A 23,951-nucleotide genomic window follows, 5' to 3' on the forward strand; every position below is an offset into this window, starting at 1 on the left:
AGTCCCCCAAACACTTAGTTCTTTTGTTACATCTAACACCACAGACGAATGTAGTTGTATAAGGAACTCCAGTATAAGGAGACGTTCTCAGTCTTTTCAGTTCATGCTTACTTTGGTAATTGCTTTCAGGGATCATGTACCATCAAAAGTCATTATCTTCTAATGTACATCTTTTCAAATGAAACTCAGGACACACCCACCCCTCCAGGACATCACCAGTCCTTTGGTATGATTTAGTTCTACTATAAAACATTAATGATATAATTAAATACTTATGTCAGAATGGAAAGAAGAAGCCTTTTTCTTGTGTGTTGAACATAAAGAGACAGAGACGTGTTCTTGAGGGAGCTGGAGGGCTCTGGCAAAGAAGCAGGAAAGTGGAAATAGATTTCCCACAAGCAAGTAGAACGAAAGGGCTCCCCCTAAATATTTTTATAGCTCAGTACTGGGGTAAGTTTATTTTGTGGATTCAGTTGGATGGAGCTTGCTTTACTGGGGGGTAACCTGGTAAGCGGTTCCTTTTTAGGATAGTTTTGCTTCCGGGTCTGGTGTTTCCCTTCTAAGTTACTCTTTAGGTACTAACCAACCCAATTAAATTGCTCACTTCTTTTTATAAACATAGCTATAGCTTCAGGTTTTAATGTAAAATAAGTGCATTTGAGTGATTTAACGGCTGGGTTTTTTCCCTGAAATCTTCTCAAAAACCAGGTCAAAGGAAATCAGTGATTTTTTCAAAAGCATAAATCCAGTCTATAGCTACATAGGTACCTGTACATACAAGCTCATGTGCTTGCTCATCTGTCAGGGGTAGCAAATCTGTAGCTGAATAAGCATAGTAAGAAAGTGGAACTGCATCAAACACTAGAAAATGAGAATGGTAGCACTTTGGACTCGGTATTCAGGCTGGTACAACTCTGATACAGCTCCCCAGAAAGGCTGGAGGTGAACAGATACCAAACAGCTAGACACATCTGGAACTGGGTCCTGGGGAGATACAGGGGTACACAAACGAGAGGAGCACCGTCACCTTCGACTGCGCAGCACAGGCGTGCGCAGAGGCTGCTAACGAGCTGACGCAGCGCTGACCATCCGCTGCTGCTTTCAGAACTGCTGCCCAGCCTCCCCTCTCAGGCCGCAGGCGTCCAGGGACAAAGCACTAACCAGGGAACCCCTCTAGTGAAATGGAAGCGTTCGACTATACTCGTGTTTAGAGAATTTATGTGATAGCGCTTAGACTGTGTGCGTTTCGCATGATCAAGCGATCGCATGTGAGACTACACGAAATGTTAAAGCAAAACTGATCCATGAGTAAACATGGTGAGTTTGGATTAGAGATGCTGAATCTCCAAATTCCTGGATCGAATCAGTTCTAAATCTTCAGTACGTCACACCCCAGTTTAGGGGGATTTTGGATGCAGAAGTCTTTTCTGATGTCTGTAAACAGACTTTGTTTTTTTGAAAGCCATTAGTGATACGAAGTACATGTTGGCCTGTACCCCCTTGTAAACATTAACAAAGGTTTAATTCATTATCTTGTCTTAAAATGACTAACGAAGGGTTCGTGCTAATGATTTGCTAACCTACCTCTACCCTAAGTTGCATGAAGAATGTAGCACCATGTATGTTTACAGTAGAACCACTTTAAACACAGGAGTTACATAAAGAAGAAAAGAGAAAGGTCACAAGGACCTTTCTTCGACATATTAAAAAAATAACAACCCAGGTGTCTAGGCCAGTTTCCTCTGAAACGTAACACTGACTATTGCCAAATTATTGGGAGGCACTGTACCTTTTGCACTGATGCTACGAAGATCTGTGATTTTCATTAAGATCTTTGGGAACATATGAGGCTTGTTGGGTCGTCTCTTTCGGATATAAATTTTCAGTGCTTCAAGCAATGGTTCCTGAAGCTTATCCACTTTCATTGGTTCTTCAAGGTCCTGGCGATCTGTAGAAAAGTATCATATTGCTCGTATGATTTTAAATATATATATATATATAATTTTTTTTTTTACAAACTGCAAATCACAGAAGCTCCTCCATGTTCTTGATTAGAACTTCATGAATTTCATCTTTCTCTCCAATTATGACCCACACTCTGTAGTGAGTATGCCTCAGGAAGAGGATAAACCATGGCTTTCTCAAACTTAAATTAATTTTTCCTGGTGACTGGAAAGTTTTGTCATTTGAGTGGTCTGGAGTTACCAGTTTGCTCTTGTATCTCCCTCTCCAAGGGGAAAACACCTCGCTGCAAACAGTATTTCAGAATTAATTTTGTATGCATCCTTGATAAGCTACCTAGGTATACAAAGAGATTAACCACTAATTTATTTTTTGTATCAATACTAAAATAAAGCGAGTTACCATCAGGTATCAGCAGATGGCAGTGCTAGCTTGAGTGACAACAAATGTCACACATGAACCAGGATGCACCAGTCACATATTAATGCCATCTCAGAACCCATCAATGCTTTTGATGGGCTATGGTTAAAGACACATAAAATCAGAATGATTTTGTACTAAAGGGCCATTGTCAGCAAAGACTGACTTGTTTTTCAAACATGCTCTGGTAGCACCCAGTTTGCATTTTTTAAAAAATGGCACAACTAAACAAGGTGTGCTTCTACTGCTGGTCCAGATTTTGCAAAGGAAGAGAGAGATTAGGGGATTAAAATAACAGAAATTTTCAGAGGATTTTGGAAATTATCTGCAATTTTGCTTTTTGTATTTAAAACCGTGATTCTACCCGATTTTACTTGACAATGTCCCTTTCAAGTTGTGATCAGTCCTCCCCCAAATCACATTATCAGTGCCACTATGCTAATTTCACAGTATAATCTATTTTTTTCTAAAGAAAGTTATCACTGATGACTTCTATGTGAATGTAACTATACATGTATGCATGCAATTATATTTATGACTAAAAGCTGTGCAACGGGCATCTTGCCGTAACAAAGGTCATTCATACAGGTACCCATATACCGCTTATAAAGAAAAGCAGCTGGATATATCCTGTAGTCCTTTATCAGGCAAATAATAGGATCGGTTGCTGACAGAATGATTCGATTCATTTAAAAACATATCAATAATAAAACCAATAACCATCACCAGTGGAAGACAAACCTTCAGTGTTAAGTGTTTTATATAACATATATAGTACTACTACATATATATAAATATATATTTTATATATATGTTTTAGTACAGGAAAGCCAAACAAGTAAAACAGAACTGAAGATAATAATTATCGTGTCTATTTCAAATGCATCCGAGTTCGTGCTGTACGATACCTCCACAGATTAAGCAGATGGCACTAAGGAGACCTGTTTCTGTATCATCCATTTCCAAAGGCAGGAGCTGGTTGGCAAACGTGAACACGAGATCAGTCAGTGGGCCAAATCCGGCGTTGTGCATCTGAGTTCGGTTTAGGGTAAGGCCATCTGAAAAGGTCATGGTGTCTTGTTCTGGTGTGTATCTTGTGCAAATTCTAAGGATCTGTGGAAGGACAAAAAAAAAAACCAACAAACCCCAAATAAAAAAAAACCCCAAAACCTGAAGAATTCAATCCATGAGAGGTTTGTTGCATGTTCTCGATGGTGTCAAATGACCCACGGAACTGCACTACACAGTCACGTCAAAACAATCCGAAATCAAACTCCAGTTTGTTCAGGTCTAGTAGCACAAAAATTCTCCGGTACAACATAAATATACTCCATTGATTATGGGTATGTTTGTAACAGAAATTTCCCCCCTAGTTATGAAATAATCAAAACTTCTACGCAATTCGCGCCGCTTACCGTGTCACCAACATTACCATAACACTCACATAAACCGCTCTTTAATTAGTACGCTCTACAGACCTAACTTTAAAATGCACTCGCACTGCTGATCTGATCCAGCAAGATCATAAAAATATCTCTCACCTCTTTGAACACATATAAACATATTTCATTGATTTGGGGGATCAATTTTGCATGACAGTGCTTCTCTGGGTTGTGTCTTTGGTAAGGACAGAGCGTCTCTGCGGTATCTTGTGTGAGTGAGCGCAGGCAGCTGTGAGTTGGTGAAAGAGGCAGAACGCAACTCGTGCTTTGGGGCGCCTTCCTTTCGTCCGTGGTAACTCGTGCTTTGGGGCGCCTTCCTTTTGTCCGCGACAGCAGACGGGAGAACACCGCTGTGTGAACACCACCCTGCGTGAGCACCCCGAGAGCAGTGCAAAGCCCTCCCGCTCCCGAGCAGCTGCAGTTACGGTCTCCACGGAGCGCCGCTTGTCTTGCCAGCCTGGGAGCTTGCACCCGAACGGATTATCGGACTTTGAACCTCCACAAGCGCAGCGTGCGGGGCTGCCGGCAGCCCGGCCGGCAGCCTGAGCAGTTGGCCCAGCTTTTCTTCTCTTACGGTTGTTGTTACTTGCGTGTGCCGTAACACTGAACCTCCTCGCCGGCCCGTTGGCCTCCAGCCTTCCTTGAGGCTCCGGCGCTTCCCCCATCCTGAGCCCTGGGCATGGTAACGGCGCGCGCCCTGCCTGCCTGGTGCGAAGCCTATCTTTCCTGCTGCTGACCGTGTCCCTCACTCCCGTGCAAGCCCGGGCAGTGTTGGTTTTGGCAAGCTTGCTTGTATGCCGACAGCTACCCAGCACTGACCCCAGACGAGAGAGCGTTCGAGGGGAGGATGGGGATTCACACCTCTAACTGGACACGGAGGAATGCAAAACACATGAATAAAACACCGAGGATGCTCTGCATTTCGTTAGTAAATGCCTCTGGGGTAACTGCAGTGTCAACAGTGCTGTCACAGCGGAGGTGGCAGCACGGCCAGAGAGTGAGTGCGTGAACGCTTTTGCCTCTCAGAGCAGACCCAGGATGCGTCCCGTGATAGATTGTGTACGGCACAGGCTCATTTGTACAGCTGCTATTAATGAACGCTGCCTTAAGGATCAAATAAAAGATATGTCCATCATGCTGACATATTTCTGGTTTTTATATATATATATATATATCTATCGCTCAATGTTTAAAATAACCAGAGGTGGGAGAAGGCTTATCCCTAAACTAAAACCTTGTGGAAGTCTAGCTGATTAGCTGAGCTAAGACTACAGCTATATTTTTTCAGGGCTTGACTATATTTATTTCCCATACAGCCGTCCTACTTGGTTTTAAAGACTCAACAAAAAAGATTTACAGAAACATAAGTGAGCACAGGGAGAATTTTAATTATTCCTATAGCTGCCGAAGCTCTGAGTCAGAGGCCCCAGCACTTGGCAGCTGACCAGTCTGGGCTTGGTTCTCCCACTTTTCATCTTTGCCTGGCAACTCTGCTCCAAATAAGCAGGGAGGAGAGCGAGGAGGACATGGCATGTAAAAGACCTACAGGGAAGCCTTTATTTCTCTTCTTAAATTCCTTGGTAAGAGACTTAGTAGGGTGTATTTCTGCAGAAGGCTCTTCAACTGTTTTCTATCTATCTCAGCAATCATCTTATCTCACATTGTGGATATACATCGAAGCACTGAGACTCTATGGGGTTGGACAGGCATGTTTCACATCGTTCCCCTACCCCTGAATGAAAACAAGCTCTTGAAATTACTTGAATCAATGACAAAGAGAGGCACAAATACAAACGCACAGCACTCAAATTCTTCACTGGCCACAAATTCCCCAACTAATATATGTGATCTTAAAAGGCTGCTGGTAACTCCAAAGGTTTTATGTAATAGCCAAATTGTATTTCAGGATTATTAGCAGAAATTAACATTGTAAAATATGGCACCCTGTCAATATGAGACAGCATGTTTACCATATTCTGCCCTGCCAGTAACCACCAGCAGTTCTCTCTCCTGAAGTTCACTGTTGGGTTATTCTTTTAAATCATTAAAAGGCTTGTATAGAAAGGAGAAGAAACATGCAGAGTTTGTTGTTTTTAAGAAAAGCTAGGTTTGAAAACTTTGCATACTTACTGAGAAACCCAAGAGCTACTTGGTTTACTTCTCTAATGGCATGCAAGAGAAACTGGAGTGCAGTTCTCCCCATCTGAAGCCTGCATACAGAGTAGCTGCCTTCCAGTAAGGGTATGTGGCCTGTGATGATCAGGTATCCAACTTGTGGAGGAACAAGGCTCTGTACTTCTTAAGTGGTACTAATTTTCCCTGAGCTCAGCTGGGGAGAAAGGCAGCCCCTTTTATTCCGGTGCTATTTTAATTGATAAGCCTTAGTAACAAGAGTTCCTCCCTCCAAACCGCAGGACTGCCAGCCCAACGAATTAGCAGAACAGGACTTGGAGCTAAATTGGGCAACGCCATGGTGTTTCCTGAAGGCTGCCCGCAGCCTCACCGGCAGCTGCCCAAGCAGAGCTGGCAGGTACAGTTCCATCGTACCCTCCCTCCGAGGGCAAGTCGGGACACCAGCTGCCAGCGCCGCACTGCCCAGAGACTCCCGGCCCAGAGGGACCGGGGTTCTCCGGAGCGGTCATCCCGAACAACCCGGCAGCTGAATGTGCGCCTCCTGCCATACAACAAGGCTGCTGGCTCCCCCGCCGTGAAGCTCTCCATGCTCACCCCCCCGGTGCCGTAAAGCCCCGCTCCTTTTGGGGGTGCGTGCTAGGGGTGCCCAGCAAAGACCTACCGGATCACAGCCCCCCCACGGCTAACGCAGAGGAAAACTTCCAGGCTGGATCCTCATTGGGAATGAAATTGAGGTTAGGTGACTCAGCCTAGAGCCCCTGTGGGCATGCACAGAAAGAGACTTCCAGGGGCCTTGAAAAACTGGTAACTAAAACATCAAGGTCCTGTGGAATTTAGCTACTTCCAGGCTCAGGCAGTAAGTAGGACGGCTTTTTGCGAAAGGCAGACTTCAGGCTTCGTACCTAAATGCTGTGCCAGCCTGCACAGCGCTGGAGGAGCCTGCAGCGGCTCTGCTGGGCACTGGCACAGCTGAAGCTCAACTATACGTTTTCTGCAATGCACTTAGCTTGACTGCAGCTATCGGGTCTCGGGTTTCTCCTGCATTCCTTCGACATTATCCCACAACACGCTGTTATTAAACTCTGAGACAGATCACTTGAAATGTTTGGTTTTTTTTAATTTGTGTCCTTCATCGAGATCTGCAAAATGCCATGGATATTGCTGATTCGCTGCTAAACCTTTCTCGGGCAAACTTCCAGTGTCAAAGTGAAGCTGATTTCAAGCTCATACACACTGAAGAACATATGGGAAATGTCAGCACTTCAGAATAAGAAATCATGGTATCTTTCTCTGTTTTAAACTGAACTGCTGTCTAGAAGACATCCTCCTAATGTCTTCAGTGTTGTTTAGCTTTTGTAACCAAGCCAAGTATTTTAGTTGTCACTCTGCTCTTAAATGCCACTTGGAGCCATAAATAAGGTTCTTGCCCATGATTAAAGGACCCTTTGTTTTAAGGAATATTTATATCTTGAAGCATCTGGGGTTCCTATGAGCCAGTTACAAAGCGCAAAGCAAAAACCCTATGGGTCGCACAAAACCAAAACCATCCAGAAAGCTGCATTTACAAAATTGTTGCTACCATAGAATTGTTACTCATTTTAAACAGATTAGTTAAGACAAGCTGGGCTTTTATTTTAAGAAATCCTGTTGTTAGATGCTAGCTGCCTTAGCTGGCTGGGACAGTTTCCCGAGAGGAGAAACCCAAGCAGGTGACTCTGAAACAATGAACAAACCTCCACGGAGCTGCCATACCCCATTCAGCACGGGTTGCTCCGCACACACAAATGCCTTCCTAGCGTTAACACTCAGGGTTTTACAGCAGAAAGCAAAAAATGACATTATTAAGGATTAGCGTTCAAGGACTTCTCAGGTTTTTATCCATCAGATTTAAGACAGGCTGGACTCTGGACTCTGTCCACGTTCATTTTACCAGAGCTCGGTGAGGCTAGTGATGCACGACCGCTGCCGGGCCAGCGTACCAGCAGACAAAAGTACTGACTTTTATGAGGGTTACTGACTGAATTTTAGTAATATTTATCCCTGGAACTTTTGGCACCAGAGCAGATATAAATTCCACCATCCTCAATTGGCACCTTCAGCTGCCTTGCGAGGCTTGATGTTATTTCCCTTCCAGAGATTTTGCTTGTTTGTATATAAAACAATTCTTTGGCACACACCCAGCGGAGTTTACTGAGCTCCTGGCACCATTTCCTTTGTCAGCCTGTTTAAGGGGGGGGGGGGGGGGGCTAAGCATCCACGGCCACAGGAACCAATGGAGCAGAGCCCTCGGTGGGGTCTATAAATGCTTAAGGGTCCCCCCCATAGCCAGTGCTGATGGGCAGGCGGGCAGGGAAGCTGGGGTCCTGCTAGCGGGGAGAGCCCGGCCAGAGCCCGGCCACCCTACCTGGCTGGGCTGGAAGCCCCACGCTGTTCCTCCCATGTGCCGGGGCTCTGGGGACAGGTCCAGGGGAATTGCACAGCAGCGGGATCGTGAGTGCAGAGCGGTGAGGCCCATGCCCGCGTTCACGCAGCAGACCACGGGCAGGCACCGGCAGCGGATGCTCACGCAGCAGGCAGGGGAACAGCGCTCGTCCACGTCTCAATGCGCAACAAAATAAAGCGTTCAAAACACTCAAAATTAGGAGAACTGGCTTGCTGGGGGGAAATATGCGCTATTAAAACACCGCTTCAAGTACTAAAGTTTAGCTTAAATAAAGATACAGAGCTGCACTGCAATTCCGGTTATGTGCAGGTGATGTGGGTTTAATGGATATGGGCATTTCACAGACAGCGCGCGCACCGCGCATTACTGTGCTTGCGGTAATTATCCCTTTTTCTTTTTAAGCAGCCCATAAAATAGTCACATAAAGCTTGTGTAAATGTCGCGCAGGGAAGTTAGGACTCTTCATGGCAACCACGTCTCATCTACTCCCCTTCTTGAAAAAAAGCCTCAGCTCCTCCCTGCTGCGGGCAGCTATGGCACTCACTATGCCCTGCTTGCTCGGATGTGACACCTCCAGCTTCGTGAAAAATAAAAAAGAGAATGAGCAGGTGATCAAGAATGACAGGTCTCAATAAAGTTTATAACTAGAGCTTGAAGGTTGCCACATGGCCACAAAGTAAAGGCTTTCTATCCATTAATTGGTTGAAATAAAGTCACCATTTACCACCTGCTTCATTACTCTTTTTCTAATCTGACAGCTAGGCTTTTATTTAGTCACTTTGATCAAAGGCTGTGAAGTGCCTTTATCGAGGCACTTCAGATAAAACTCCAAGCAGAAAGGCTACCCTAAATACTCGATATCGTCCAGCCAGCATTGGCGACAGAAGCAGCGAGCGGAGCTGCCGTGGGGACCCCGTGCCACCGGGCCTGTGCACGCTCCCAGGGTAAGCTCCAGTTACCCACCCCAACAAAGAGTGTCAGGAGCTGGCAGGATCCTGAGCAATTACAGAATTACGGTGTGGGGTTTTTTTCCAGCAGCTATGGAGCCAGGGCATGGCAGCAGCAAGTAGGGCGTGGCAGCTTAAGGGCTGAAGTTTTAGGGGTAAAGAGTTTGGATGTGCAGATTCTTGCTATATCCTGACTCCTCCCCATCATATTTGGGTAGTTTCTGCATTAACCATTTGTTACTGGTTACAACACCAAAGCGCAAAGCAGTTTCTGTCCCATATGTCTGGCAGAATACACTCAAGGCAGCGCCACAGTTTATCGATTATGGTACGCCTTTTGGTGTCAGGGGAACGTAACTGCATCGTATCAGGACAGAGCTAGTGACGACGGGCGTGCAATTGGTAATGAATGGCCCTGACCCGCAGAGGGACCACACGCAGTAAGGATGAGATGGCCGAGTCTGAACGAGCGCCTGGACAAAGGGGACAACGAGAGGTGAATCTCGAGCACAGCAGGCCAACTTCAACCTTCCCTTTTTTAATAGGCTGGAGACTGATAACCCTTCCCCTCTCTCACCCCTCTTCCTCCTTCATCAATGTCTTCTAGATGCGATTCTTCAAAACGGCTTTTGACAAAACAAGAGGAAAAGGTCACAGCAGTTAACGTCCTCCTCAATATGATCCTGTTTGAAGCAATGCACTTTTAGAAATTCCAAGATCAATTACTTCAAGTTCCCTAGTTCCAAATTCTGTGTCATGCCAAAAAATATATCTACAGTAGCCATCCTATAATGGGCTTCTTGGCCATGCTTGGCTCAATGAAGCCCTGAAGGTTTGTACTCAGAAAACATTTAAAATATGTTTAAAACATGCTGAAAATACTAACTGTTCTACTGAAAGTTATTGCTACAACCAATAATAAGAAGCGTATTTGCCACTAAAAGCCTGAAGACTTCTAAGGTCTTGATAAAGAAATGCTGAGATCCCAGAGGGTTCCTCTGAAGGTCAGCATGACAGAAACAACCAGAGACAAAGGGAGTAAAGACAGGTTGCCTTGACATAGTGGCAAAGTCTGGAGCAAAACTCCAAGCCCATCTGCAGGTTGTATGTTTGCCTACTTAAAATGAAATGACATTTAGCTAAAATCTGTACCGTTTCCATTACAGTGTCCACTTCCACAGGTGCCTGCAGCACTGGTGAAAGCAGGGGGATCTGCGTGCCGGAGGTGTGCGTCTGCCAGGCTCCAGGCACACCAGGTTCCCCTCTACAACCTGCAAAAACCTCACTCTGAAGATTTTTATCTTGTTCCTCGGATCACCTCATGACCCCAGGTACAGCACGTTCCTAAAACGTTATACAGCGGACTGTCTTTCTAGGTATCCTTTACGCAGAGCATTATGTTTTGGAGGGAGGAAGAAGGAAAGAGAATCACGTCTCTCTTCAGCGTTAACAATAAGGAAATTTTTCCAAAGTTGCACATATTTCAAGTTAGTGCCACACTACCAAAATGTGCCCTTCTTGCAACTATACTGAAATCCACAAACTATATGGACTTGTTTTGAAAAGTATGCTCATCCCACATAACACAGGTCTGTAATGTGCTAGAGTCCACTTGTGACTGTACCACACTACCCAGTAAGCTCAAGTTTGCAACCATAAGGCTGGGGCAGTATTTGACCCCCCTCTCGCTGTCGATTACAGTAAAAAGAGCAATAGAAAATACATTAGTAGCATAACAATGATGTTAAAAATACATACCAGTATATCCAGGCAGGCTGCTTTAAGTAGAGTTATCTGGTCTGCAATGGTCAAACTTGTAAAGCCTGGCAATCGCTTTGCAAATTCCACTATTTTAATAATGCACTTTGTTGCAAGTTCACTGAATTTGTCCCAAAGCCCAAGGTCCAGTCGCACCCGATGATCTGCGCTGGAGTTCTGGAAAGACAGACAGAAGGCACCATAAATCAACAACGTCCCTTTCAGTAAATGGTTTTCAAGGGAAAGAAACAACAACCGAGTATGCCTTCCAGAAGTACTTTCTATTAACATTCCAGGCATTTTCTGCAGCTTGCTGTTGGGATGATGCTGGTTTTAAACGTGGATTAATCGCCTGAAAATTCCTTGGATATTTCTCTGTTACTTACGATTGCAGAGGCCATCTGTACAAAGAATACAAATGAACTTAAACATTTCCAAATGCCACTATCATTATTCTTCCTTGCCACTATATAATAAGTGCATTGAGAGAGACAATTTACAGTTGTACCCCAGAAAATAGAAATGAACAGTGGAACAAGAATATCAGGTCCTCATCTGGAAAAAGCAGCACAGTATTTGGAACATAGTTTCACATACTTAAGGTCTTAGCAAATTAGTTCTACTTAATTTATCTGCTCTGTGGCTCTACAAGAGTTTTACAGCTTTCTCAAGCTACAGTCTCCCATGAATTAAAGAGTATTTCTTTACACCATGTTAGGAATAACACCATGTGCACTGATGAATGCTATATGCCCATTTGATGGTGCATCCAACATATACCCTACCATTTGAAGTATTACAAGGACATTCCAGCTACACCTTTCAGAGGGTGTTTCCATATATTTATGTATCTTAATCCAGAAGTCTGTAATTTGCTAGGATGCATAGAAAATCTGTGTTAAGTTTGTGATTAAAGTCATGTTTTCATACATTCAGAATAACCACTTAACCCTTGAAAAAGTTCAACGTGTCAGCCAAGAACCGTCTGACTCAAAAGTTGCTGTGATCTATCTGATGCTAGTTAGTCCAACAAAAGATGGTGTCACAGGGAAACCTGGCCAGTTGTTTCCAACCCACATGTGATTCCCATGGGGTGACAAAAAACAGGTAACAACAGCTCTGCAATACCCCAGGCCCCTCTCCTCTTTCCTCACCATGCAGCATATTCCCATTTTGCCAGCACTTGATCCAGTGCTGTTTGGGATGCTGTCAGCATGATGGCCTCCCCACTATTTCATGAGCCACCAAGTTTAGTGTGGGTTGCAGCTGCCTTCAGCATCTGGGCAACCTCTTCATTGCAAGAGGAATTTTACCTGGTATAATTACCAGAATTAATATGCTGGTAATGAATTTGCAAAAGGTGCTGAGCTGCAACCACAGAAAAACAAAGGCAGAGTTTCTCTTTTCCATGTCTCATCTGAGGTTGTTGACAAACCAAGAAAGAGAGAGGCATCTCCAAAAAAAGGCCCACCCACTCCAGACAGGTACTTAAGGCAGGTAAGGGAACATCCCCTCAGATGGTGGCATTCTCCCCAGCTGCAAGGGAAGCTGATGTGATTAGCTGCCTTAGTCTTAGCTGGCTGAAGTTAAAATGTTAAATTAACTTTTAAAATAAACTTAAAGGAGAGAAGTGTCAACCTCAAAGTCTAACAGACACGGCAGACAAACAGCCATCAAAAAGCATTCAATTTACACCCATCACGCTTTCTTGGAGGAAACAACTCTAGCGAGCCTGCCACCATCACTGCTGATGCCGAGGATGTCCACCTCCTCAGAAACCTCTGAAGCCCATCAGCTTATCAGCTTTCTTCAGTTCACAGGAAGGACACAGGGCCTGAAGAGGTCGACGAGGGGACGTGGGGCGAGCTCAGCTTGGCTGTGATGCTCTGCCACCCCCTCCCGGGGTTGTCTCTGCAGATGCCACGGCCACCATCAGTCACGAAGGGAGAAGTCCTGATGGGTCCCAGAGGCACCGCCAGCCCCACGTTCATCCTGACTTGTAATAAGGTGGAGGTTCGAGCCGGTAATATTTACATTAGGCCCTTATTGCAAAAAATAAACGCCAACCATGCTGAACAGTTTGAAGGTGCATACTGCTTTCCCCTGCTCCCCCTCTTTTTAAGGGATAAGAAATTAACTTCGTCATTTCCATTTGAATTTCTATTCTGGCAACTTCCTCTATTTTGTTTTGTTTTTTTTAAATGATAGAAGGCAAGATAGGAGAAAATGTCTTTATAATCCTAAACCTAAAGAATAGCCTTCAAAATGGTCCAAAACTAATGGGTTAACAGTCATTGTAATGCCCTTTGAAACATTTCTTTCGGCTACTGGAGTATGCATCCTTCAGATTTATTTTATTTCATCCTCAAGGACCTTGGTGAAATACAGTACATTGGAGGAAAAATAAGATCAAGATGTGCAGTCATTCAGGCTGTAATTAAATTTAATAGGCAGTTTATCCAGTTCATAGAAAGATGGCATAGCAGAGAGCTACACAAAGCAGAGCCTAAAGCAGGAAATCATTTTACAATAGGGTATCCATCTGGAAAAAAAGACGTTGCATGAAACCAGCAAGTGTGAACGAAATCTTCATCAGTATCATATGAGGTTACTTTATCATGCTGCAGTACCGGCAACGGGAAGTTTGACATGTCTTCTATTAAGAGTAATGCACGGCCGTCTTAACAAATGTAAATCTAACTCACTATTATGCAAACTGAAGAGAAGGGGCAGTTAATAAAATACAAAATAACCGGGTGTTTTATTACGCCGGGTGCCAGATCCCTCAGCGTTGGAGCTAATGTGGTTTACACGTCATCTTTGAGATGCTACAAATGGAAAGAGTTTTAACATTTTATTTGGTAATGAATGTAGTCGCAAGCATCACCAAAAATGGCTAGATTTTAGCAGCATTTCTGAATATGTAAACCCAAACCTGATTCAATATCAATGTATAGGTTGAACAATAAAACACAGGGTTAATAAAATGCACATTAGAAACAGAAACTCTGATTAAATTTGCCTGGGGATCTCCTCCAACCATGCTGTGAAAAAGATGCAGACGCTATGACTTTTCCTGAATATTTTACTGAAGCAGTTTTTTGGGTGTCTTTTCCAGGAGCAGTCTTGCCTGTTTTTCAGGCCTTTGCACCAGTGCACATATGGTGGAACAATACTGTAATACACCCTAGTGGCATCTTTATCAGTGGAAAAGCCCAACCTTGCTATGAAATCCAATTAAACAGCCATTTTTGCCACATAAATTGATCCCATTTTTTCCATCATTTTTGTTTTTTCATTGCAGGCTGCTCTATCTCCACATTAACGATACAGGATGAGGTACTCGCAGAAACATACACAGTAGCAGAATCCCTACCGTCTTTAAAATCCACTTTACAAAGGAAACAAGGCTCACAGGGGCACTCTGCCCTAATCAGGAACACTTGCTATGCCTCTTTAGTAAAAGCAGCAATGCGCTCCAGCTCCAGCGAGTTCACCGAGGACCACAGCACACACCTCTGCTCAGTCCCAGCATCAGGAGATAGACAGCTATGTATATAATATCCATATACATTCCTCTGCAATGGCACAGAACAACAGCCATGTAACTTCTAAGCCCAAGCACTTACAAAGGACAAAATGCCGCCGAGATGCAAAACCTCTTCGCATGCAGCCAGCCAAGAGCCACCTGGGAGAACCCGCAGCAAGGGTCTGCAGACTCAAAATTATTTTCTGTTTTATCCTCCCTTTATCACAAGGCTGGATGTAACACAGCTGTAGACTTACAAATAATACCACTCTCGAGGGACAAGCAGTATAGTTACACTCAATTATACTATAAAGCATGACATCTCCAGAGAAATTACTAAGGCACTCTCTCTTACCTGGATGACAGTAATAAAACAGATCTATTTATGATGGACTTTTGAAATCCATTACGTTTAAACAGCTTGCTGATTCTCATCATCGGCAGAACTATACTTGCCACTGCCCACCAAATGCAACTGTTAAAGTCAAATGACCCAAGGAATTTAATACAAGTCCTATTCTCCCATTATTTTAAGTGGACTTTTATTAACTATGCAAAGTATGGTAATTATTACAGATAGGGACACTTTTTCTTTTTAAAGAGCAGATGGATATAAAAAAAAGGTAATTGAAAATGCTTCTCCAAAACCGTTTTTGAACAGGTAAAAATACACAATGGAGGAAAAAATCACCATGTAACCCTTCCCTCTGGGAGATGCAGGCTGCAGTGCTCAAGAGCGAGAGGAGCCAGATACGCAAGCCAAATGTCTGAACAGATTTTTTTATGACTGTCTCTCTGCAAGGTCTTTTTTTTACTCTGCTCTCTTATACTTAAAACTCTTTGCTCTTTTTAGCAACAAACAAAATCATGTTTTAAATCAGCCTGAACGATCACGTAACCGAAGGCACGCAGGGGCCACACTTGCAAAACAGTTTCTTCTGTCCACCGTCTCCATTGGTACGCAAGTGCAAAGCTCATGAAATTCAAGTGAATCCACATCGATTCAATACACTCACTTCTCACCTCTTGCTTAAAGAATTAAATAGAAACCTCTAAGGTTACAAAAGCAATCTGTATGGTCTGCAGTGTGAGCACGCCACGCTTCATGACTGCTAGCCTGCAGAACTGGGCGTAAAAGCAGGACCGGTGGCAATCTTCTACACATACTAGCTTGTTACTACCAAGAAAAGTAGAGTGGCATAGGCTTCTAGCTCCCCTTGGACTCAGCATTTAGAAAAAGGGCTGCATGCTCCTTTTTTGTGACTTCTGGTCTCTATTTCAAATGTCTCAAAAGGAAATATTGCCTGAGCCCTGCTGTTTGACCAGCAGCTGGTGGTGTTGTCCCAGCACTGAAGCTGTGCTCCTCCCACCAGCACACACACCTTCCTCCTCCTGGATCCTCCTGGATCCTCCGCTGCTGCAGAGAGGCTTCTCCCCCGCTCCTGGGCCGATGGGCAGCTGGAGATGAGGATGACCCTTACTCCAGCCCCAGCAGTACTCTGTCCCTTCCACAGCTGGGCACACACAGCCTTCATAAAAATGAGCTCTTAACACTGAACTCCTACCTAAAAAGCTGGAGTGGTCATCAGACCTTAGCTGGATGAGAGATTTAAATACTCTGCATTCCACACAGAGACTAAGAGAATGCACCAAGACAACAGCATTTAGCACCGTCGCTATTGGCTTTGACACAGCTGTTGAAGGAAGCTGTATTGCTCTCAAAGATTCAAGGTAAGCCAAAAATAACTATTTCAGTATCATTTTGTTATTGCAACTTGTGTAGTACCAAACCATGACAAAGCAACAGAGACCTCAGCCACGTGCAGCTAACCGCCGTGGACTTCCAACCGGCCAACAATAAAAACAAGAAATCTCTTTCCCCAAGCTGGCCTGAGGTACAAATGACCAATATCCAGCCTCAGAGAGAGTGCGGTTAGGTCATGGTTACTCGGGACCCACAGGCAGACCAGATTCATCTGTTCATTACTTGGACCCAGGTGCTCTCAGTAAGGGCTCTGAAATTCCAACAGGGACATAAACTCACCATGGGGGTCAGCAGGAACCCGAGGACAAAGGCATCAGTGGGGAGTGTGATATGCAACAAGACCCTCTCCAATTTCATCCACTTGTATCATTTCAAGAGCTAAAATATTAATGATCCTTAAGCATCCGATACATAATGCAGGCATATAGGAGCCCAGGTTTATCTTTCAACCCTCCAGGTTCCTTGGCAATTACCAGTACAAAGTACCGTCGCACCAGCTGCAGTGCACTCTTCAAACTCTGAGGTAATGCAAAAGCACGTACCAACACGTTCACGTTGGGAGGTATACCCATATATTGTTATTCTGGTATAGCCAGGCCATTTGGAAGGCAGCCTGTGAGCAATAAACTCTGGCACGCATACCAGCCTGGCTACGCGTCCCCGCTGCGTACATATGATCACCTCTTCTCCAAGGCATAAACTCACTGTCTTTGAACTTGGAAGATTTTTTCACACTTGTTCAGAAGCGCTCTTGCGTTTGCAGCAGCGTGAGAGCCTGTTTGGAAGATTTCATTCACTCCAAGACAAGGATGCACTCTCAGACCGCACGTGCTGAGAGGAGGGGTGGAGGGCATTGACCCAGGAATTTCCTTGAAAAGACACACTCTGAGTCCCACCGCCTCCAGCTTTGCCTTCCGTTATGTCACCAGCTGGCTGCTTTCGAGCTTCCAGCCTCGCATGCTGCGCTAGTCCCTGGGGTCTGCCTGTGCAACATTTACCAGCACGCCTACGCTGACTGTTGTGACTACGTCTCACCCAAGCAGGGCCAGCACCAGAGAAACGTGCAGAGGACAGGCACCTTCCCCAGTACAAACCATTTTATGTCGGTCTCAGAACTAAATGTGAAAAATTTTTGTGAAAATACTTTCAGCAACGTGAAAAACATGCTTTTTTCCCTAACATCACACCATATACGTTTGCTTTTCTTGCACTTAAATACAAAGTCTTACACCTAGAGCTGAGAGCTTTGAACCTTGCACTTTGGGAATAGATGAGTATGCCATAAAATAGCACCCCGCTCACTAAAACAGTCGGTATTAATGCCACAGAGGGATTTGCCTAGATCACTCTCTGAGAAATTTAACGTTTGTTTCAGGAGCAGAGCATTTACTCAAAACAGAGAGCAATCCAGTGAGAGAGGTATTTCACCTGGTGTCCGGGGCTTGGTCCCAGACCTCCAGCTGGGGCTGGAGGGCAAGGACCGCGGAGGCAGGTGTCTCCTTGCCCCAGCCATGCCACTCCTGAACTCCTGGTCTCGGCAGCGACCTTCCGCACATCCCTCTGAAACAGCCAGTGATGTTACAACCAACAGCAAGACCAGACCCAGCAAAGTCATACCTCTACCGACACGGCTCTAAAGATTACCTAACAGTTATTTTTTAGCATCACTTTTATTACTGCATTTGCAAACTTGACATTGAATTTTCTCTCTGAAATCAATAAATATCACTGACCTTCCCTGTATTTACCAACATATACATGTATAGAAAAAAATTATTTCCCTCACTCATCCTCCGGAGAAATTTCCACAGTACTGAACTTGATGGGTGGCTGATTTTTAATTTCTAGAAGCAGTAGAAGTTTTTGCTGCTTTGTGGTATTTTAGTAGACTGGAAGAGGAATAAGCTGCAAACAAGCATTTTGGAAACCAGTTTATTTAGACATTTCATATTTTCCTTGACCTTGGTAGCTTTGGGACTGTCACCAGTAATCCAGCAGCATTTAAGAACTCTCTACACCTGCAAAGTTGTAATCCGCTGACGCACAAGCAGAGATCAAGTCTTTGGAGGCCAGCAAATTTCTAATGAATGATGGCATGTAATTGACTCGTGGACTCCAAGCTTGTCTCTTGCCTGGATTAATCCTTCAGACAGTCTCTCACAATACTGCTAAGTAATGCTTACAGTTAAGTGCAATATTTCTTCTTCAGCGTGCCATTTGCACGCATACCTGTGTTTTTTCCATGGCTAAGTAGGTGCAAGGAGCGCATCCACTCCTGCATCTATTTGAAATGCCTGAAGCCTCCAATGCAAAACTCGCATCATCCAGGCATATCCAGAATGTATGTGTCATAAACCATACTCACTGTAGTGTATTTTCCCAGCTGGCAAAGCGAGGGGAAGGTTTCCTGGTGAGCTTTTCGGATCTTCTCAGTGAGATCATCCAACTCTGCTGTCATTTCATAGTTTTCTGTGGACTCTTGCTTTGAAGGTTCCTTCTTCTTTTTGTTCCTATCATTTCTGACGGCTGTAGAAAAAGCAGAGACACAGATCACATGTCGTTACTCAGATCACCCCATGTTGCTTTTTCTGCTCTACTTCAGAACACTGCAAAATGTTTTTATTTCAAACATAAATTATTTTAAGTGAAGATAAAAATGTTACACGCACAGAGAATACTAACACAAGCTTAATTACTTAACTGTAAGAATTAAATTTAATGGATAATGATGAAATCAAACCTTCATAGGTGTTTGTTGTGGACATGCCATCGCACTCCCATAGTATCTACCTTCCAAGAAAGTCTACTGCAACTTCACATGCACTGTGTGTCTCAGTAACTTTGGGTGCGATTTTTTTATTGTATCACTACAGCTGCACGTGGTGAATGGCAAAGTCCTCTGCAGTAATGCAGTTGGTATTTTACTGGATGTGAACAACACTAAAAAAAGACAGCAACTGTCTCTCTTCTTAAATTTCTCAGTATGGAAGATAAAAAACCCCATACTAATACAAACTCCACCAAGCAGAAGTCATTTAAAGGGAAAGTTAAATGTGAAAACAGTAAATGAAAGAAGATGAAACATATTAAACTCAAGATCTGAAGATCAAAGAGAAGCACAAACACTTGAAAGAGTAAAAATGGCAGTGAAACTATCTAAAGTTGCTTGCCATCTGCTCCTGCACTCTGATCAGCCTTCTACCTTCCCCCGGCCGTGGGGGATTACTGGAAATAAGCATTGTGCAGCACTCATGCTGTAACTGATTTCCCACATATTTGTGTTTTGTAATAAAATATGACAGCTGCTCCATCACCATGCTAGTCTTTGTTCTTTTAATGAAAATAGCTTAATTTTACAAAGCATGCCCAGGAGATAAGTCTATGTCCACAGTATTGCCAGTACTTGCGAATTTTATCAAGAGGCTTGTTGTTAGCTAAAGCTAACGCTAACGTCTTAAGTGTAACCAGATGCATAAGGCTTTACAACAAAGCCAAGCAAAATCAATCCCTCTCCCCAAAGACTCCATGTCAATATTAAACACCCCGAAGTCCAAATATTATTGGACAAATAAAATCAATCCTCACATTCACTCATGTTCAAAACCTCGTGATATTTAAAACAAGGTCCTAAACTCCTGAGGGTGTGGTGGTGGGTTTGGCACACGTGAGGATGGCCAGGAATTTTGGATGGCCAAAGATCTGCTGATTCTCATTTGTACTGTCCCACCCCAGAAAGCACATCTATCTGTGCCATAGGGAGGGAAGCACAGCAAAATGGGCAGATGCCCAAAGTCACCTCCATGCCAGCTGTTTTCCCCAGACCCATCTCCATGTCTTCTGTGGTTGCTTCCTACATGCCTGTGAACCACAAATGATCATAAAGAGCAGACGAATGGTGAACGTTTCAGAAGGAAGAAGAGGTGTCAATCCAGTCTCACTTACAGTATCTGTTCAAGAACAAAATGACTCACAGTTGGATTCATTTACCTCTGGGTGTTCTTTCTGAGACTAAATGAAGAACAACATAGGAAAATGGTAGGGTTGGAATGCAAAGTCAGGGACGTCTACAGAAATAATGTAATATGTGTAACAGAAAACAAGGGGTAGATGCAGTGAATACTGTTGCTCTTTCATGAGGCCATTAGGCACATACTCCATGAGATTAACTGCTCTGGTTTTCTCACTAAAGGTTTGACTTTGCAACTGAGAGAACTCCAACCCCAATCCAGCCGATATTTTAAGGATGAACTTGACTTGACTTTAACTGTGTGAACAGACCCGTGCTGAAGTCAGCTACGTGCTTTGCTGGATCAGGGCTGGGACACTGAGCACCCCACCAGACTAAAGCCTAACTCGAACGCCATCAGTTCTGGCGTCTGGAGTAACACAGATTCAAAGGAGGACAGGAAGGGTGGACTGAAAAAGTACCTTCTTGTGAAGGTTCAATGCTACCAGTGTAGTCAGGTTTAGGGGGGGTGCGTTGGACCCCCCCCCCCTTCCTTTTACAAATATTTCACTAAAGCTAATGCTCTGATCTGTTCGCTGGACCCCAGGGCAGAGCGCAAGTACAGTCTCTTGCACTGAAAAAAACATCCAGGACCGACACGTACGTCTCGAGTGCTCCAAACTGCCACCACACTCCAGAAGTAAATCCTAATCACTGCTGTACTTGGGAGATAAAAGAGCCCCTTAGAAAATTATGTAAACTCCTACACAACCGCAAAGAGCAATAAGCCTTTGTAATAAAGCCCCATTTACTTATAGCTCTGTGAGCTGATTGACAGATTTGCCAAACAGGCAGCCTCAGCAACTATTTGTCTCAATAGCTTTGAACTCCTTGTGGAAGACAAACACGTTATTTAGGCCAGGCTTCAGAGCAGCTGCCAAGAGCTCCCACAGACCAGGAGATAACTCCGGCAGGAACTGCACCACGCTCCTGTGCTACCCTGGCACAGTTTCCCCTGCAGCTGTACCTGAAGTCCCTTTCCCTCCAAAGGCCACCAGCAGGACAGCTGCTGGTCAGTCCACATCGCCAAATCTTTCTTTTTGGGCGCAAATCACTAAAGAGTACGAAAGGCAGAAGTAACATGTCCTGGAAACTAGGAACAATTTGTTCACCGTTACCTTTTTTCTACGATTCCGATAGCCTTTATAATAAAATGATAAAACCCAAATAACATTTATCTTCTTGCTTTTTGTATACTTTTTACATTTCCTACATTTGCCTTGGCTAAGCATGCATCAGACACGGCAGTGTTTCTAAATTCTCTGTAAGATAACACAATAAAGTACTGACATACAACACCAGGCTCCAGAAATACAAAGAATTTCAGTAACACTGAACTATTACGCAGATTTAACTACAACTGTAATTCCACCAAAAAAAAAAAAAAGAGAGAGAGAAAGATTAAGACAACACTATGTTTAAAAGAGTTAAATAAAAACATATAAAGATACACATTTACCCAGTAAATTTAAGAGCCATCACTGCTCTGGGAACAGGAACCGTCACACTGCATGTGGGAAGGGTTTCGGATTACAGCTTATGCTTATATTACATAAATCACACCTTTTTGTACCTTGATCTTTACATGCATATGATCACATCAATCCCCAATGCAATTCCACTGCCTTTTAATGATGATAGGCCAGTGATGAATCCGTGTCACAGTTAATGCCACCATAGAAAACTCAGGTTATGAATTTCATTACTTGTGCACTAAATACTGACTTGGTGGCTGCATTGCTTAGGAGCCTCCGACAGGGGACAGTATGGAAGCTCTCTTGCCCTGTGAGAAACAGTGGAAGTCGAAAAGACTAAGAGAAAACAAGTAAGGTGGTGGAGTGGAGGAAGAGAATGAAAAAAGGTGTGTCTTGATATGTGAGGAAGCCACGGCTCTGCAATGCTTGGATGGCTGAGCGACGCACACCCACGCCTGAGCATGTCTGCTCCAATCCATCTTCCCGTGACAGCTTCCCTGTCCCCTCAACACACACGCCAGGACTTGTGCTTCCACACCCAGAAACCCCCGGGCAGCCACGGCAGGGTTCGTAAGCTGGCGAAGGCACTTTCTGTTGCCTTAGCTTTAAGGACCAGCCCCTACCCTCAACGTTCATCCCCCTAACCCGGTGGTAGAGGGGCTGAACATCGTCTCTTGTCCCATCCAGTCTGTTCTCCTCACCCCAGGTTTGCCATCGCTTTCCTTAGCCTCAGACACATCTGCCCACTTCTGCTGGAAGCGATGGGCAGGGCCCAAAAGCTGCAGGGAGGAAGGATGCATTTTTCAAGAAAAGCAGGGGCTGCTGTAGATGAAACTAAGTATAGGAAAGACACAAACAGCTTCTCTCGGAGGACCCCAGCGCTCTCATTTAACAACCACGCAGCAATTCTCCTGCTTGAGCGGGATCATTTCAAGCATGTTGTAATGCTGGGAATCGTCCAGTCTTAAACGCAAGCCCCTCAGGTCCACCAAACTTAGTCACCGCTTGGCCTGAGAAGAGTCTGGGATCTGGCCCAAGAGACTTAGGCAGTTTCTAGATAATCAGGTAAAACGATGGACAGTGAGTGTTCGTACTCCCCTTTGTCGAAGGTGGCACAGATGTCTCTGGGGAGAAGAACCTGCAGTTCGCAATGCTGTTTTTCCAAATTACTTGCACAACCTGTGCTTCCCCAGATGCCCAGAAGATTGTTAGACAGCACCTTTCATATATTATAATGATTAATCAGCTATAAATTCATGACTTGAAATGCTATCATTGCAGTTTTGCTTCTCGGAGATCCCTGTGACCTTTGAAGAACTCTGTGTACTAGTTAACTGGTTTTGGTCCTGCAGTGACAACTACTAGTGTTTCCAGTTAGCTCGCATTCCTGTAAAACCACACTTCTCTTGTCCCTAAATATTTTGGAAGTTACTAGTTAAGCTAACAAATCTCAAAAGCACCATAAAGCACACACAGCAAGTCAGTAATTGCACAGCACTGGGCGCAAGGTAGGTTTTCAAAGACTCCTTTTGTTTGCGAACGCTGATAAGAAGAGAAACCAGAGGTGAGCTGAGGCAGGACGGCCGCAGGCCTGCCAACTCTCCCCTCCGGGCGGGCAGAGGCTGGGTCTCCCGCCTGCTCTGCCGCACCTTGGGAAGCCATCTACCCCTTGCCAAACGCCAGGCAGGTTGGGTTGCCCAACGTCAGCGGCAAATGCTGCCACAGGCGGGCGGTGGGGCCGATGCTCAGCACTGGACCCAGGTCTTCCAGGAGCACCAAGCTGCTTGCTAGGGTGGAAACCCGCAAGTCTTGCACAGCTCCTTTACACCCTGACTTCTCCAATCCCGGCAGCAGCTGCTAGAAATTCCTAATTCTGTCAGAAGGTAGCAGCTGCGGACAATTTCAGTCAAATATGCAAAACGCTTACTTACTGCCACTGCCAAGTTTGATCCACCAGGATAAACGCCCCACGCTTCTCCCCATCACCCTTCAATAGACTGTGCTCATGGTAACGAATGGCGGTCTGTAAGGACGTCTTTTGCAACAGGCACCTTGGAAAACCTCGAACCAA

The 23,951-nt window shown here is 44.5% G+C and overlaps 1 protein-coding gene across 10 annotated transcripts in view; it reads right to left on the reverse strand.

The window, feature by feature from the left end:
- Positions 1-23,951, reverse strand: part of RARB (retinoic acid receptor beta) — a 336,747-nt gene that overhangs the window by 4,956 nt on the left and 307,840 nt on the right. For all 10 annotated transcript variants that reach the window (XM_049798659.1, XM_049798658.1, XM_049798661.1 and 7 more), the window contains 4 exons: positions 18,765-18,925; positions 11,106-11,282; positions 3,291-3,495; positions 1,790-1,948 (listed from right to left, as the gene is read on the reverse strand). In XM_049798659.1, the coding sequence (XP_049654616.1) occupies positions 1,790-1,948; positions 3,291-3,495; positions 11,106-11,282; positions 18,765-18,925 (702 nt within the window). The remainder of the gene's footprint in view (positions 1-1,789; positions 1,949-3,290; positions 3,496-11,105; positions 11,283-18,764; positions 18,926-23,951) is intronic.

Source organism: Accipiter gentilis, chromosome 4 (assembly GCF_929443795.1).
Source record: "Accipiter gentilis chromosome 4, bAccGen1.1, whole genome shotgun sequence".
In the NCBI taxonomy this organism is placed as follows: domain Eukaryota; kingdom Metazoa; phylum Chordata; class Aves; order Accipitriformes; family Accipitridae; genus Astur; species Astur gentilis.